At 43.3% G+C, this 18,686-nt stretch overlaps 1 protein-coding gene across 1 annotated transcript; it reads right to left on the bottom strand.

Moving 5' to 3' along the window:
- Positions 1 to 537: 537 nt before the first annotated feature.
- nup107 (nucleoporin 107) lies at positions 538 to 18,075 on the bottom strand. Its single transcript, XM_041258263.1, has 28 exons — positions 17,937 to 18,075; positions 16,844 to 16,929; positions 15,946 to 16,041; positions 15,279 to 15,385; positions 14,726 to 14,858; positions 14,153 to 14,256; positions 13,720 to 13,847; positions 13,166 to 13,214; positions 12,822 to 12,893; positions 12,131 to 12,219; positions 11,807 to 11,885; positions 11,317 to 11,430; positions 10,669 to 10,759; positions 9,883 to 9,959; positions 9,274 to 9,333; positions 8,655 to 8,800; positions 8,357 to 8,405; positions 7,929 to 7,998; positions 7,442 to 7,560; positions 7,238 to 7,276; positions 6,904 to 7,054; positions 6,047 to 6,153; positions 3,915 to 4,017; positions 2,818 to 2,978; positions 1,972 to 2,097; positions 1,517 to 1,630; positions 997 to 1,164; positions 538 to 750 (listed from the first exon to the last, which is right to left on the bottom strand). Exons 1-28 carry the CDS (start codon positions 17,942 to 17,944, stop codon positions 643 to 645), a joined length of 2,754 nt encoding a protein of 917 aa, XP_041114197.1. The 5' UTR covers positions 17,945 to 18,075; the 3' UTR covers positions 538 to 642.
- Positions 18,076 to 18,686: the final 611 nt, after the last annotated feature.

The raw sequence follows: 18,686 nt of genomic DNA on the forward strand, positions 1-18,686 counted from the left end.
TATCAATGGAAATCCAGTTATTCTCTCCCCCCTCCAAACGTTATTCCTGCAATACCAATACATTTCACTGGAAGCCCCATAGTTTTATCAAGCATGGAATCGTTTCTTTAGCTTCAGCACTCCAATGCCACTGCTGCACGGGAAGGAGGGCCGCCTGCGTATTTGTTTCTGTATTTATCTCTCATAGCCCAACCCACATTCGTACAGATCCCTTAACACTTTGATAAAGGGTTTATGCTGCCACCACACTAACTGCACTCCCTGTCCGGCAAATATTATGAATCCACCTGAGCCAAGGAGAGCCCTACTTCCTGCTGCACAGGAAGTGAGTTTGTGTTGGAAGGAAAACTAAACAAAATATCAACATCAAAATGATAAAGGAGAAAGGTTCTGTCCTACGGGCTCCTCAATTGGCAATGTTTTTTTTGTATATAGATTTTCTGTTTTTTCTTCAATTGCTTAAAGAATATCTGATTCACTAGGATACATGAGCTGGATAAAGAAGACCACACACACACACACTTTTGTTTAGTTTTTCCCCCCCTCAACGATGAGCCTTTATTAAACACAAAAAATTAGTTTTGACAGATGCTTCACATTGTCATCTGCTATGCAGTACAAAAACACAATTAAGAAACTAAACTAAGACTGGATTTCATATCCCAGTGGATCCAGATCTTTATCCAGCAGCAGGAGTGAAGATTCCCTCAGCTTTCGCAGAAACTTCCTCAGCTCTTCCTTTGAAAACACCTGGAGAGAGGAAGCAGCAGCAGCATGCGTTGAATTTCCATGTCCATGTGCTTGTGAGTGTACAGTATGGCACAACACACATGCAACTGCAATGGGCAGCAGGGTGCAGGTGGTTTGTGCTTTTGATAGAAAGTTCTCTTTGTATATCGTTGCTGGGTTTTGCAAAGCAAAGCACCAATATGAATGCAGGGGGCATACGTTACGGCTCCTGCTTAACCTGTGTGTCTGGAAACGCTTTGTATTTACCTGGTAGAGCTTCTGCTGCTCAGAGGAGATGATGTCGGCGAGCCGGAGACACTCCTGGTGCTGCTCAGTGCTGTGCAGGACGCTGTGCAGCAGGAAAGCCATCATGGGCAGACACAGCCTCCGCAGCAGGGTCATCTGACGGGAGCGCTCAGGGTCCTCCTCCGCGTCCTGCACACAACACAGGAAAGAAACCGTCATCTTCCTGCAGCGGCTCAACACCAAACGAGCCCAATGCGATTGGCTGCAGCACAGAGTGTGATCCCCTTTGCTCTTATCTGACCTGACAACCCTTAGCGATGACCTTATCAAAAGATGTGATCATTGAAGCTGTTGTAAAACAGTCTCTGTCTGGACTAAATCGGGTTTGTTTGGAGCATTCAAATGCAATACGCTTTCACACAAACCAAACTGCACCCTGTTTTGAAATACACTACCCAAACCAGCCATGTGTGTAAGTACTGTACTGCACACCACCATGTGTGGATACACCCTCCAGACAGGTCCGGCCAGGCAGCCTCACCTCTCTGACATCCACCATCCAGCCTCCGTCCACAAACAGCAGCACGTTGTAGATCCGGTCTCGGACGTCATCCGTCAATGCTTCCAAACGCCCTTTCCAGTTCCTACAGTCCAGCTGTGGGAGATTTTACCGTAAAACACAACAGGACTAGAATTCAAATTTTAAATTTTTTACAATGTCCAATTATGTTACACAACGCAACTCTCCACAACAGCTCAAAAGGACGGAAGGCCAAGTTGCTCACCTCTTTGGACCCAGTGAGCTGCTGGCTACGGACAGACAGACACATTGGGTTGTCTGGCTAAGCTCATATTTCACACCATATATTTTCCAGGTGTCAATTGAGTACTTAAAACATATGGCCATGGCATGAGGAAAGTGAAGCCTTGATGTTATGTACCACATCATTTTTAAGTACAGAACTGCAATTCCCACTGTGCACAGAAAATGCTGACCTCGTATTCCTTCTCCTTCATCTCGTGCGCCACAGTCTCTGTAAACTTGGCCTGGGAGGAGAGGGTGGGCTTCTGGGGAGGGCTGTTCATGTGCTTAAACCACTCGTTGAAAGCTTCATGGGCCTCCTGGAGTGACAACACAGGACATGAACAGAATCAAATCAGGACTCCCACACCGGTCACCAAACATACTCATAATACAGAAACACACAGTCCACCGATATAGAAGCATGACAGTGACAACCATCCATCCCCATGTCTGTAAATAGTGTTCAAGAGCCAGTAATAATATCATGGCAAAATAAATCGAATGACCTGCATACACCAGACATGGACAAGGAGAAATGAAAGAGTGACATCCAGGAACATAAGCAAGAAGTACTCTCTGCAAGTTGAGCAAAAGAAAGTGTCAGCATTATTGTACAAGCACTTCTATAGACCTAAATAAACAACTCTGACACACAGGACTCAGACAGACAGGGTACCTCCCTATAATGATCCATGCAAAACCCAACTCTATAACACACTCAATAACTTGTGCCATTGTATGAGTGCTGAGGGGATGCAATGAGTTACCCAGCCAGGTTGCTGCTGCTGAATTACTGAGGTCCTTTAAGACCGGACTTGACAAAGTTTTGAGATCAACCAGTTACTAGGAACCAGACGAGCACTAACGGGCCCAATGACCTCAATGATACATGTTCTTGTGTTCTTCTGCATTTTAAGCGGCGGCATGTTTGTGTGAACCCCTGCACTCTCTCCCTTTTAAGCGGTGGCATGTTTGTGTGAACCCCTGCACTCTCTCCCTGCTGCAGGTAATGAACTCCTCAGACACAAGCTGCTCACCAGGTAGGCTCGGATGCACAGGTGCTCTCGAATGGCATTCTGGTCCTCAGCAGGCAGAGGGATGTCCATTCCTTGCGCCTCCCACTGCTTGTAAATTTCTCTCATGGAGTCGCCAGGGATCTTGGCGAAGACCTCCTTGGCTGCTTCATGCTTCTTAGATCCTTTAAGAGGAAGAATACAGTAGATAAAATGAGTGCTTTGAAAGACTACCACTCTGTTTACCCAGTGTGATTCCATTAGGGAACCCAGAGTCCCCGGACTGATCTTTCACACCTGGACTCGCCGCCAGCTCCCTCCAGCTCCAGTGGAGCTGTACTTATCACACCTCTATAGTGTTTTACATCAGTCTGTCTGATCCTTGCCTCATAATAATTACAAAACACAACCACAGCATTCAGAAATGTTTTTAGTGGTTTTACAAGCACAAATAAGTGAAAAGTACAAAATAACCACAGATACAAATTACATTTTAGAAAACCCGAGGTCATTTACATTTGTAATTGTGCAATTTATAATTGCAGTTACAATGTAATTGTGTAATTTGTAATTAATTGCAGTTACAATGTAATTGCAATTGTAGCTGAACCTTGGTACACCCACGGAATTGCAGTTATCCCATAACTGATCAATTCCAGTTCAAGTACACACCTTTCCAAGCTTAAATCATTCGCATTTCCATGTTTTGTTTTACACTGAGCAATCATTACTCTCTTATTTTCAAACCCTTTCTGGTGACCCCATTTGTATGAAAAAAGATGTATGCGGTATGTTTCTGTATTTGTACCTGTGATTATTGCTTGGTTATTTAGAATAAACTAGGTCAATATGTTGATGTGGGCAGTTTATGTAACATCATAGTGTAAACAATTAATTGTAATTACTACAGCAAAACTGTAATTGAACTAAATATCATTGTAATTGCAGCAAACAACACTGCTGTAATTGTGATTGTAGTTATAATTGATAAGTAGAGAGAGAGAGAGAGAGAGCCCCCCCCCCAGAACCCCCCCCCCCCCCCCCCCCCCCCCACCCCCCCCACCCCACCCCACCCCACCCCTCAGCCACACTCCTGAGTCCGAGTCTCAATCAGAACTCACCCAAGAACTTCCTCATGATGGCGTTGCTCTGTTTCAGCGCCTCCGCCCTCTGGGAGGGGTCAAACACCAGCCAGTCAATCACATCGATCTTCCGAAGGTCCTCCTGGAAACAACACCACCGCCACACAGATTTACAGAGCTCTCTCAACCACGGCCTGCCCTCTCTCAAGGGTCAGGGGTAAACACCACCGCCACACAGATTTACAGAGCTCTCTCAACCACGGCCTGCCCTCTCTCAAGGGTCAGGGGTAAACACCACCGCCACACAGATTTACAGAGCTCTCTCAACCACTGCCTGCCCTCTCTCAAGGGTCAGGGGTAAACACCACCGCCACACAGATTTACAGAGCTCTCTCAACCACTGCCTGCCCTCTCTCAAGGGTCAGGGGTAAACACCACCGCCACACAGATTTACAGAGCTCTCTCAACCACTGCCTGCCCTCTCTCAAGGGTCAGGGGTAAACACCACCGCCACACAGATTTACAGAGCTCTCTCAACCACTGCCTGCCCTCTCTCAAGGGTCAGGGGTAAACACCACCGCCACACAGATTTACAGAGCTCTCTCAACCACTGCCTGCCCTCTCTCAAGGGTCAGGGGTAAACACCACCGCCACACAGATTTACAGAGCTCTCTCAACCACGGCCTGCCCTCTCTCAAGGGTCAGGGGTAAACACCACCGCCACACAGATTTACAGAGCTCTCTCAACCACGGCCTGCCCTCTCTCAAGGGTCAGGGGTAAACACCACCGCCACACAGATTTACAGAGCTCTCTCAACCACGGCCTGCCCTCTCTCAAGGGTCAGGGGTAAACACCACCGCCACACAGATTTACAGAGCTCTCTCAACCACGGCCTGCCCTCTCTCAAGGGTCAGGGGTAAACACCACCGCCACACAGATTTACAGAGCTCTCTCAATCACTGCCTGCCCTCTCTCAAGGGTCAGGGGTAAACACCACCGCCACACAGATTTACAGAGCTCTCTCAACCACTGCCTGCCCTCTCTCAAGGGTCAGGGGTAAACACCACCGCCACACAGATTTACAGAGCTCTCTCAACCACGGCCTGCCCTCTCTCAAGGGTCAGGGGTAAACACCACCGCCACACAGATTTACAGAGCTCTCTCAACCACGGCCTGCCCTCTCTCAAGGGTCAGGGGTAAACACCACCGCCACACAGATTTACAGAGCTCTCTCAACCACTGCCTGCCCTCTCTCAAGGGTCAGGGGTAAACACCACCGCCACACAGATTTACAGAGCTCTCTCAACCACGGCCTGCCCTCTCTCAAGGGTCAGGGGTAAACACCACCGCCACACAGATTTACAGAGCTCTCTCAACCACGGCCTGCCCTCTCTCAAGGGTCAGGGGTAAACACCACCGCCACACAGATTTACAGAGCTCTCTCAACCACGGCCTGCCCTCTCTCAAGGGTCAGGGGTAAACACCACCGCCACACAGATTTACAGAGCTCTCTCAATCACTGCCTGCCCTCTCTCAAGGGTCAGGGGTAAATCATCAACTTACAAGCAGGTATTGTGGATCGTTTGGGCTGGTTTCATAGACCCCGAAGAGCACTAGTCCAGACCACTTTTCCTACTGCGGGGTTACATTACATTAGGAAGTCCAGGACCAGTGCTAATTTGGGGTCTGCAAAACCAGAGAATATCTTACGACGTCATCAACGTTTGGAAGAGCATCTGTCAGAAAAAAACTTTAAAAAAGAAAAAAAAAAAGAAATTCCAGCCTATTATAAAATAAGTGATACATAATGCTCTTGTCTAGCCCCCTTGCAGTTTTAAACAGCAGGTCTTGCACTGAACACCCCGTGTAATATACATATCTAGCACAGATCCCAGGAGGTCTTGCATTGAACACCCCATGTAATATACATATCTAGCACAGATCCCAGCAGGTCTTGCATTGAACACCCTGTGTAATATACATATCTAGCACAGATCCCAGGAGGTCTTGCATTGAACACCCCGTGTAATATACATATCTAGCACAGATCCCAGGAGGTCTTGCATTGAACACCCTGTGTAATATACATATCTAGCACAGATCCCAGGAGGTCTTGCATTGAACACCCTGTGTAATATACATATCTAGCACAGATCCCCTCATACAGTACCTCCGAGGTGCCGCTATCCAGAGCCAGGTCGTGATGAGAAAAGTCGTCCGCATCTCTCTTGCGGATATTCTCCACCACCGTTTTCGTTACTGCAGCAACATCTAGCCCTGCACATGGGAACAAGCAAACAAAACATACTGGCTAAACTTACTGTACTTCAGCCACTGGTGTTATAATAATTCGATGTGTTAACACTAGGGTCCCCATGTACAGCTCAGGTTATGTCTTGTTAAATTACCGTAATCCTTTGAATTTATGACGCACTTTTTAAACCAATTTATTCTCTCAAACATGTCCTGCGTCTTAAATTTGAGTACAGTGATGCATGTATTACAAATCACCAACAAAAGACTGACTGCCCTAGTACATAAACAGGAACGTGACTGACTGCCAGAGAAAAGACAAACAGAAAACACTGCTGTCCGATCACGAATCATCCATGACATACAGGCAGCCATTTTCAAAGAAGCGGGACTCATTGCCTGGGAGATGTGAAGTAATAAAGAGGCCTCTATTACTTCAAATGAAGAGGACTAGGAGATTCACTGTTGTTACAGGCATGTTCATTTACCAATATACAATATACATAACCAATATGCCTAATAGACGAGTGTTCCTTTGTATAAATTGGTCTTATATGTCTTGTATCTTATTAAATGCATTTTAATTTTTTCCTCAAATTGAGAGTGGGAAATTTGGGCAGCGTCTTAAATTCGATGGAATACGGTACCTGGTATTATCATCGCTAAAATAGAAATGAAAATAAAGAACAGCAGCTGTGATATTTTGCATCTGTGTAAAACCGCGATCATGCTCTAATTGAAACCCTCAGAGGTTGTTTTGAGGCAGTTTCTTACCTGCTTCCTTGGCCAGTTCCAGACAGTGTTTCCGTTGATCGGTCTCTGTGACGCACTCCAGAAACTCAGAGTACTGAGCAATCGCCATGTCCGCAGGCAAGTGGCTCACATAAAAGGCAATCAGGTCTGTGTGCTTCTTGTTTACCAAAACCTAGAGGAAAAAAAAAGATAATCTATTGGTACAGCACAGGGGTGATGGAACCATGGTATAATGACAGATCCCTGTCATTACAGGCAATTTACTGCCATGAGAACACTTTGAACCAGGACCCATGAATAACAAGACAAGCTGAAACTGCGTTTAAACACAGGAATGTATTTCCAAAGAAGATACCTGGATATAGGTCTCCAGAACGTCCACACAAACCACCTCCTGTAAAAGAAACACAATTAAAATGCTTTTTTTTTTTTTAACAGTTTAAAAAAAAAATTATGCATTAGCCTCCCTACCTCTACATCAACCCTTTAGACAGTGTTTAAAAGCACCCACGCAATAATTTTAGGCATCAGAAGGACCTAACATGCACGCTCCGCCCACCTTGGTCTGCATCCCCAGACTGCGGAAGAACAGGATCAGGTGAGTCATGAAGCGCAGCAGGTGAGAGGGGAGGGCAGGCTTTCCATGAGACAGCCAATCACTGAACTCCTCCATCAAACCTGAAGCACAACAAACAAAAACACAATGCCAGAGCATGAGAAGAGCTGGTAAAACTCATCTTCCGCGGCGAACACGTCTGGAATCACTGTCTACTGCATGGATTTCATTTTCATTTGAAATGTGTTTCTTCGATAGGATGGAGCACCAGGCCACAGTGCACGGCAGGCTCAGTGCTGGGATGCAAACACAGCACTGCTTGGCTCTTGTGCCTCCCCTTACAGATGTATTGGTATGCAGCTCCCCTATTATAAAAACAACAACCACCACATCTTGTTTTCTTTCTACATTTTTCTTGGCATATGAAGTAATAAATAAACGATTACCTAAATGCTAAATATAAATCCTGGCAACAAAGGTCTTTCCTTACCATCGAGATCTCCCAGGATGATGAATTTTTGAATGACGTGGTAATGCTCTTTTGTTTCCTCCAGTACCCTCTTAATAAAACAGGATGTTAAATTGGAGGTCAGTGTCAGTTCAAGTCAGATGATACCATTTACAACAGTTTTGTTTTTTGGGGAACACAAACCTTGGCACAGGTTGTTTATTCTGCAATGATCGTAGCATTATTCTAATCAGACACCAACAGCAGCATTAGGAATTTAGTAAGACTGCAAGTTAAGGACGACATTAGCTTTACCTCCTACATATAAAATCATACATTAAACGATATTTGCGGCAAACTTAAACTAAAAATAAATACAGTGTGTTTGTTTCTCTTGTCTTGATATTGTAGCTTGCTAATCTCTTTAGCAACACAATCACTTTTAAAAATCTTTAGAAATCAACACATACCTTTTTCTCTGTTGCTTGTAGTTCTTCAAATACCCTTTCCAGTGTCCAACTAGAAAGAAAAACACGAGCAGGACTAGTTATTCAAGGGTCCTTGTTAGAAGTAATCTCTTAAACACACACACACGCCTATACAAACTACTGACTGACTGAAAACTTTGCCAAGCTTTACTGTCAAAAGAAGTCTTAGCTAAGGAAATAAAACAAACTTAAAAAAAATAAATAAAAGAATGCATGACTTTAATCATAGAAAACAAAGGATGACTGTTAGTTGTTCCCTGCGGCTCACTCACTCACTCACTTTGCTTCCAGGTACTCTCGGGGTAGCTCCTCCAGCTGATGCAGCGCGGTTCCCGAGGAGCAGATCTCCTGCTCCACCAGTGTGTCCACCAGCACCCGGAAATACGCCCACACCGTGTCCTCCCACGAGTCACACACTGGGAGCAGCTGTCCCGGAGCAAGAGAGAACATTCAAACACCTGCCCCGTGAGAACCAGCTCCCTCTGCTCTGCTAAACACCTGCCTTGTGAGAACCTCCCTAAAGAACCGCTTATCCAACTGCCATGAAACTTGGAAATTAACATTTAGCTATTGAGAATATCACTCTGGGGATATAGGGAATTGATTATCTGTCTGTCTGTATGTCTCTGTTTTATGGAAGTATGTGCTGGGATGGAAATAATACTCCAATTGCACAGCAGTTTGATCCATTCCTGGTTTTACTAATCAGATGCACATGAGCTATTCACTGTGGCTAATCAGGCTTGTATTAAAACCTGGAATGGGTCAAACTGCTATGCAATGGGGGTCTTATTTCCATCCCCGATGTGTTAGCAAGGGCTACATCACTGAAATAATCAATACGCCCAACTAAGACATGAAATAAAATAAATAACAGAATTGTGATCTGTCAGTAGTACCCGTTTAAGATTTCCGCTGAGGGCTGCGTAGATGGCTCGTTCATACCTGTTGAACTGCTCCTGCAATACGAACATGTATTAAACACAGAAATGCTTTTTAAACAATGCTCATCACCACGGCTTAGGAAATGCAAGTGCAAAAAAACACACAACAACCTAGGCAATAAAATACAATTACAATTCTCTAGCAATAAAATACAATCCTCAAATAATTACAAGAAGATTCTTCATTATTCAGGTTTTAAAACCATCTTTAAAACTGTACAGTCTACTAGATTAGATTGTTTTTAACACCGATTCTCTGAACAAGACCAAATAAAAGGGCTCTATTTCCAAAGCGTTTACTCCACGTGAATTAAATCCTACTTTTTTGGAATGGAGAAAAACAGGATAATAATAACAATAATAATAATAATAATAATAATAATAATAATAATAATAATATGACAAAGCCAGATGCAAAACGACTAGGTAATGTAGACAAGATCTCCCGAGCACTGGCAAGTTGTTTGCTTCTCATTCAGTAACATGAACATTTTTGCTGTTAAAAAAAATAGGAGTTTAAAGATTAGAGTAAACACTTTGAAAATATGGCCCAGTGTCTCTCACATCCTCTGCCATCCTCCAACAACAGGTTTTCCAAACACAGCGATGTGGGTTCCCCTCCATGGGCTGCAGATCCACCCCTGCAATGAGATGCAAACAGCAGGCCTTACACTCCTTACACCCTACTCATTTTGATGAACACTTCAAAAGGCACACGAGACAAACGTGTCTCACAAATGCAAATGATGCTTCCTTACTTGTGTAACGAGGTGCATGAAATAGGGTTTACAATTTACTGACAGGTTGGATCTGCTCATCCACACTGACACAGTCTCCTCCTTGTGATACTCGACTCGCTCTCAAATGCATTTTAATTAGAAACCGTTTGACTCAATTCCTTGTAACTTCAGGGGTTAAAGGACTACTGTCTAAAAGACGAGTCCCTTTCCTACAAGTGATGGCAAAAAATGTAATATTTACTATGGTAGTTTCACCTTTAATATAACTGCCATCAGGGTGAATTACAGAACAATTTCCATGCGTATCAAATCCTATGTAGGCCCATATGTTCAATTTTGCTCATTTACAAACTTCCATGTAAATATTTAATACTTGTTGGCAGAATTCTCATTTTATAGACCCTCGTCCTTTAAAACAACAAGAAACAAATCACGTCAGCAAGATCATGCATCACACGCATACCACTGTTTAATAATTCAAGAACTCGATCACTGAAATAGTGAACTACAACACAAAACAATAAATAAATAAGCAGCAACAGAAAAGGCTTTTTACAATCGTGAATTTCAATTTCTAAACAGTGTTTCAATTCACGTTGTGTATATTCACCTCCACTGATGTTGGGGTCATGGTGTAGCTTCCACCCCTCCAGTGTCGCTGCTCTCCAAGCTTGACCACAGCGCTTGCAAAGACGCTGAGCCTTCAAAGAGAGCAAATGTGTCAGACAGCTGCGACTGCTCCATCTATTGAAGCCAGGTCAATGCTAACCCCTTACAGAATACTGAACATTGCAGAAGCTCTGCTTCAAAAGGTATTCGAACAGTGTATAAGCAAACTAAATAATAATAATCAGTTTGACAGTTATTCAAACCAGGTCTGAACTCATTCACCAAGGCGAGACAAAAAGAAAAAAAGAATACGATAAAACCCAGTACTTGCACGATTCCTTGTTATTTTTAACACAGACTCCCCCCAGAAAGTCTCACTGATCAGGCAGCCAAGTGTAAATTGTAAAGACTTTTGAATGACAAGCAAAGTGAAAGGAATCAGCGAGAGTAGGGAGTCGGTGTTTCCTCGAGAAGGAAGCGAGTGGATTAGTCCTGATGGCTTACCATCTTCAAACAGTCAGTGAATTGATGCTGAACAGCTGCATTGCTGGACCATGACTGAAAAGCACCTTGTACAAGATGGTCTTGAATCTCAAGTGTTTTCACCCACCGGAAGCCCTGGAGCAACTCAGATGACAGCTGCACTCACCTCCTCTGTCATGCCGGCTCGGATGAGGGTGAAGAGGTATTTGAGCATCCTGATATCGTCCTCCCTGTCCAGATCAGCCAGGGGCAACTTCTGTCTGACCGGAGCATCGGGGTCCTGAATACAAACACAGCTCAGCCTGTATCCACTGGAGAGAGCATGCAGGGCTATTCCCACACGAGCAGACTTGTTCAAATGTTCTCTTATTTGCAACAGCATTCTCACTGGTTCTCATTGGTGGGCTTAAGAAGCTTTTATGCTCTTCACTGCTTGATTTTATTTATTTTACAAAGTGAGGCTTGAACCATGTAACTCAGCCCATGGAAAACTCAGGAACAAATGGCAGGTTACACAAGACTGTCAGCACAAAGACAAGCAGAACAGTGAAAATGTTGCAAATACTAATTGGAAGTAAATTAAAACATTAGTGTCAAGCCTTTCGAATGAATCTAAGAAAGGGCACAATGAAGCAGAAGTCTTTCCGAATTGATACCAGTTCAGTGACCAGCGGGCGGCTGAACCCTGTGTGCGACGGGGTTCTTCTCTGCTTCAGGGTGTGCAGCGTATTTTCCCTGCAATAAAACACATGCAGGAGAGTTGCAATGAGTGTGCACTGTATTCTCCCTGCAATAAAACATGCATGAGAGTTGCAATGAGTGTGCACTGTATTCTCCCTGCAATAAAACATGCAGGAGAGTTGCAACGGCTGATTTAGTATCTGAAACCCACGGTGCACAGAGACTATACAGGACTTGCAGTTCACATTCAAAGGTGCTGAAAAGCATTTTACGTAAGCAACTGTAGCAATGTTACTTACCAATAAACCGATTTGGCATAGAACTCGATGTTATCAGAAAAATCCCCTATTTCATCTTTGGCGATGGTTTCCAGCCAGTCTACAACAATCTGGAAAAAATAAATAATAACAAATGAAACTGAAGAAAGCCAGCTCCCCTACATCGCCCTGGCAGTGTGGGTAGGAGTGAACAGACAGCCATGCTTCTTCAAACAGGGATTTATTGTCACTTGCAAAGAGGAACCAAAGCACTGTTATGATTTATGTGTCAAAGCTAATCATGATTTATGGGTCAAAGCTAATCATGATTTATGTGTCAAACCTAATCACGATTTGCTTCTGTATAAAATAAAAAGACAGTTCCTTCGGGTCACGAGTCCCACCTGTTGCACTCAATCAAACTCTCAAAGAGTGACAGACAGGTAGTGCTAAGCACCCTAGTAATGCATGCACTGTCACAGAGTGACAGACAGGTGGCGCTGACAGGATAGCAATGCATGCACTTTCATTTTCATAATGTGATGATTTTCCTGATGTACACAGCAGCTCCTTTTATTTTAGCAGGGTATTAGAAACATTTTCTTATACCTGTAGCTTTACTTAGACTGCTGCCTCTGCTGTTCATAAACCAGTTAACCCTAGTTTGGGATTGCCTTCACCACTAATAGTACACACGCATATGGTATACCATTACATTCAATACAATCCCTACCTGGCTCTGACGCACCAGAGAGTCTCTTTGAAACAGATTTTCCATGATCACCTTTTCACTCTCACTTGGTGCCTAAAACCAAAACCAAATTCAACAAATCAATAAACAATAACAATAATTCAAACATATGAACAGCACTTCCTAATAATCTTCTCTTTGGTTAACAGTATCCCAGGTTCAGCGACGCCCTACACAGACTCTCCACTATCCTGCAACATGTTCTGTACACACACATTCATTCCTTCCTTCACTGGCTGTTGATTCCCTTGTGGGGAGATGGACAGCTGACATGCCCAGGCAAGTATAAGCAACAGTTGCAATGAAAGCCTTTGGGGTTGACTTACAGCAGCATCAATCATTACATCATCTTCGAGAGCAGACTGGACTCTGTCCCTGGAAGAGAAATCAGGAGCCTAATGTAATTCAACTCAGGCTTGTTTAAAGTAGTAAATGGACATGTCCTATCACCAATAGGCTTATTAGATATAATACCACCATGCCATGCGATGTGAGCACCAGCTTTGTTGTGCGGATTTGGACAGACATGTTTCAGAGAGGGACAGGAGGAGATGTCTGCCCTGACGAAGGCTGTTATTAATTTGTAAAATACATTCAGTTTCATCCCCTAGGCTGTGTGAATATAAATATTAACAACAGTTGCTATGACGTAATGTATCTGTTGTAAACACTAATTAACCCTTTCAGCTCAAGATGAACTCAACACAGCACCCCAATGAACAGATAAGAATATCATGAGCACCTGACAATGCAGAAGAAAACAAAACATTTTCTCTGAAATTAGATTTAAACCTGAAGATTGACAGCCCAGTATAATATTCATTTTGAATACTTTTTTATGCGATGTTCATTCATGTCATGTCACAGTAGATGAACAGACCTGTACAATGAAGTTAGCAGCCTCCATGTCACCATTTCCTGCTGCAGCAACCACAGCATGCTGGCAGTTTGGGAGAATTTTTGCTGCCCTGGCGTCGCTCTCGTAACGATCTTCTTCAGCATGCCCACCTAAACAAATCCATTGTCTTACAAAATGCCTTGAAACGAGAAACTTAGCACAGTAGACCCTCAAAGTTACGAACTGACCGTTCTACCCAATACCACGCTTTAACTCCAAGTACAGCTGGGAGACCAGTGTAACCAGAAGCCTGCCCCCCTGCAAAACCCTACCTCCTAGTGGTTGATTGGTTCTAACACTGGTGAGCCAATCATCATAAGGATCTATTTTTTGATGTTCTTGTATTTATGGTTCTGATTGTCTTGACCTTCGACAGACGCTCACACAGTAATCCCCCACAGGCCTGTCTCTGTACCTGTTCTTCACAGATGGTCTCGTACTCTTCTAGCAGATCAAAGATCTCACTGGAGGAATGCCTCAGATAGGACTGTAAGAATTCAGGAAACATGCTGAAGGAAGCTGTAATGGACAGAAAAAAGCAGAGGAACGAATGAGTCATTTAATACTGCCGCTGGCTTCTTTAACTGCACTCATCTTTATTCAATTTAGAAAAACAGACTTAAAGGCTACCTGTGCTAAAGGTCCTCAGCAAGTTTCATTACAATGCATGAAGCAATGACTTACTGTAGATATACTGTAAACCATGACATATGCACGCAAACGTAGCAGGGTCAGAAATACGACTCCCACTGCAGAGCAGTTTGATCCATTCCTAGTTTTCCTTGGAATTTCAGAAAACACACCTGTGCTTGTAACCTACAGAGTGGGACTAACAGGGTGCAACAGGAGTGTTATTTCCATTCCTGCTTATGCACTACACCCTCTGTTGTAGGTTTATTTTGCATAACATTTGGAACACTGCTGCCACATAAAAGCAGGGGTGTAAATACATCAAGGCAATAAGGAAGCATATGGAAGGAGGACTCACCAGCCTCCCCGGGGTCGTCCTCTTTCAGCATCACTGCACTCATGGTGATGTCCTCAGTGAAGCTGGCGTCCACCAGGCCACTCTGCTGGGGGGACAGGTACAGGGTGTTGGTCCAGTCGCTGTCATCCAGATTCTGCACCCAGGGAAAGACAGCCAATTTTAAATAATAAATCACTACCACGACACACTTACCAAGATACTAAAAACCTGTGGTGCTAGAAGGTGTTGCCTGTTTTTTTGCCTTTATTCAGAACGCCTGCTTACTTGCTTAAGGTATCTCTAAATAAATAATCCTCTACAGATTTATCCAAAAGACTTCAAGACAAGCAAGTCGTCTTACCAATTCAGACACGCCTCTAATGAGATCCCTTTGCTGCCAGTGACTGTGTGGGATATGTGCTGTTCATTTCACCTATAACGTGAACGAGACTGGGTCCCTCCGTGCAGACTAGAGTGCTTACAGTGTTGAACATTCCCTCAAAGACTGCACTCCTGATGAGAGCGCTGCCCAGGAGGAACTGCTGTTAATAATGGTGATATCAGTCCTGCGTACCGTAGACAGGTTTCCAAGGCGAGCTGGTGTCTGAGAGAATCGAGGAGACTTCCCTCCCGTTGCCAGAATAGCCGATACATCAGGATGCCTCTTATTAAGAGGGGTAACTGAGAGAGAGAACCAGCAGACGGTCAGTTCAAATAGAACCAGATAAATTCACTGGGAAAACCATTAACTGAAGAACTATTAAACAAAATGAATCTACAGTGGAAACAGTCCAGCAGGAGCCATTTAACCAGTTTGTAAACTGCCACTGCTTTTGTCATTGAAATATTTAGACATTTATAATTACTGTTGCTTCCAGTACAGGACCAAAACACATTTCACAATGTAAACAGAATACAGTATTGCTCATAAAGTGGCTTTTTATATTTATAAGCATGCATTTGAATGAGAGCTTTGGATACACTTCAAAGCACATGAACTACTTCAACTGTACATACACATCTATAACAGAATGTACTTGCAACAAAAATCATCACAAATCGAGAAAATAACTTCAAGCACATGTCGTTATTGTCTACAGTTCCGTGCTCACAACCCCAGAAATGTGTGCATGCTGTGAATAGCAGTACAAGGTCCCTGTGGTGTAACTGCTGTACATGTTGCATTTGGAAGTGTATCCACTTGCATTGCGTTTGCTGTCAGGTTGAAAAGCTGTACATACAGGAGTGTTTGAGCAGTGAGCCTGGAGTTCGGTTCAGTAGCTGCAGCCTGGCAGGGGTTGTGGATGCACCAGAGACTTCACCTGGTGAGGAGGGAACTGGTCTGGGAGTCAAGAAATACAACAAGGTCTCAAGGCAGAGTAGCAGCATCGATCAAGTACTGTGCTGACAGGAATGAGCTGGGTGCTTTATTCTCCCACCACATGACCATCACCATAGAATGAGATCTCTGTCTGTTTTATAACAGAGAAATATTACATTTATAAAATAAATTAGGTTCAATACTGCTGGCAAACTTGGTCATTCCTATTGCATAGCGGTTTCAACCATTCCAGGTTTTACTGTACGCTTGATTAGCCACATTGTAGAGGTAACACGTTCAGGTGTGTAATTAAACTCATAGCAAAACCAGGAATGGATCAAACTGCTGTGCAATAGGAGACTTATTTCCATCCCTGCATCTAGGGCAATCAAAGCTCAGTGCCTGTATGGCCGTCAGTTTCAGAACCTGTGTGAAAACAACCGACAGGATGTGTGGGAAACACACAGCAATCACCAGTTACGTTTTTTTTTTAATTAGTTTTTAACAATAAGATTATTTTAGTGCCAAGAAAGGGAAGAACAATCTGTAGGGAAGCTGGGACTTTAGTGTGTAGGGATGGAAATAAGGCTTCTATTGTATAGCCTGTTTCACCAACTCCAGGTTTTATTATCAGTTTCATTAGCCACAGTGTACAGCTAACAATCTCAGGTTTGTCTTATTAAAAAACACACAGTAAAAGTAGGAATGGATCAAACTGCTATTTCCATTGTGTGTGTGTGTGAGAGAGACAGTGTGAGTGAGAGTGAGAGTGTGTGATTTGTCCACAGCTTAAGAGTTCCAGACCCTGTAAAGGATACAGAAGACCTTCTTGTTGGTACTTCTTCTTCGGGCTGCTCTGGTGACCTCTGTGTCCCGAACAACAGGAGACAGCAACTCATCACACCTGTGAAATACAAACAGGAGACAGCAACTCATCACACCTGAGAAATACAAACAGGAGACAGCAACTCATCAGATCTGAGAAATACAAACAGCAGACAGCAACTCATCAGATCTGAGAAATACAAACAGCAGACAGCAACTCATCAGATCTGAGAAATACAAACAGGAGAGAGCAACTCATCAGATCTGAGAAATACAAACAGGAGACAGCAACTCATCAGATCTGAGAAATACAAACAGGAGACAGCAACTCATCAGATCTGAGAAATACAAACAGGAGACAGCAACTCATCAGATCTGTGAAATAAACAGGAGACAGCAACTCATCAGATCTGAGAAATTCAAACAGGAGACAGCAACTCATCAGATCTGTGAAATACAAAAAGGAGACAGCAACTCATCAGATCTGTGAAATACAAAAAGGAGACAGCAATACAAAGTTGCTAGTATAATTTCCTAAACAAGTATAGAGTAAGGCTGTACTACTGACTGAAAAACGACTGTGTGCGCAGAACGGAAGTTTATGGAATTTCATTATATAACCGCTGTACAGTACACATACCTTTTTACACTGAAATACTTATTTAAAAGACAAATGTTACTACCACCAACTGTAAGGTCTTAACTTGTGCAAAAGGAATCTGATTTCGATGCTTTTAGTGACGCATAAATCAAATTCTTAACACAACTACCACATACTCTTTTTCTAAACAATGCTAATAAAACATACATGGCTTTTCTTCAGCAACGGGCCTAGCAGCAGCCTGTTGGGGCTTCTTATTGGCAGTAGAAGTTGTACTCTGCAATGCTGCTGCCTAAGCTGGTATTAGTACTGTAACGAGAATTTCACCGTGCAATGCATGGGGGCCTCCACGCTGCACTGACTCATATCTCAAAACCACACGTCTCCGCCAAACAGCCAAACCCCTTCTCTACTAACACAGCAAATAAACCCATACGCACAGCAACACTCATAATAACAACAAAAAACCCGCTGTAGTGTCTTACCGCTCCATGTTTACTCTGCTTTAAAACTTCACTACAGTTTGATTATCCTATTCCCGCTCGGCTAGTCCACTCCTGACGAGCTCAGACACAGTCGATAAGAGGCTCTCAGGAAGTACCACCGACTGAACTTTACACTGACCCGCACTGGTATGTTAAGATATATACCTATATCTATATATATATATATATATATATATATATATATATATATATATATATATATATATATAATATATAATATATAGATATAAGATATTATATATGATATCGATCTATCGATCGATGATATCGAACTTCAACTCTAAGGCATTTTAAATGAAGGGCAGCAGCTGAAACAAAAAAAATCATCGGTGAAGAGGGTATGCGCTGTTCGCAGTCTTGACCAGGCGGAGAGCGCCTTCTAGCGGTTGAAAAATGTATGCCTGTACGGGACACGCGTGTTTTTTGGCTTGATGCTCTCCAAATAAGGAACGATTCCGGCAAATAAAGAACTTACTAGCATGCCGCCTCTCACGATTCGAAGTCGTAGTTTTAGCCCTCATAACAATGTGGGTGCAGCCAGGAAGTGTGAAAAAAATCTACGCATTATATATATATATATATATATATATATATATATATATATATATATATATACACACACACAACACACACACACACACACACACACACACACACACACACACATATACATACACATAGATAGATAGATGGATAGATAGATAGATCGATCATTGCTTGCTCTGAAAA

Source organism: Polyodon spathula, chromosome 8 (genome assembly GCF_017654505.1).
Source record: "Polyodon spathula isolate WHYD16114869_AA chromosome 8, ASM1765450v1, whole genome shotgun sequence".
NCBI classification, from domain to species: Eukaryota; Metazoa; Chordata; class Actinopteri; order Acipenseriformes; family Polyodontidae; genus Polyodon; species Polyodon spathula.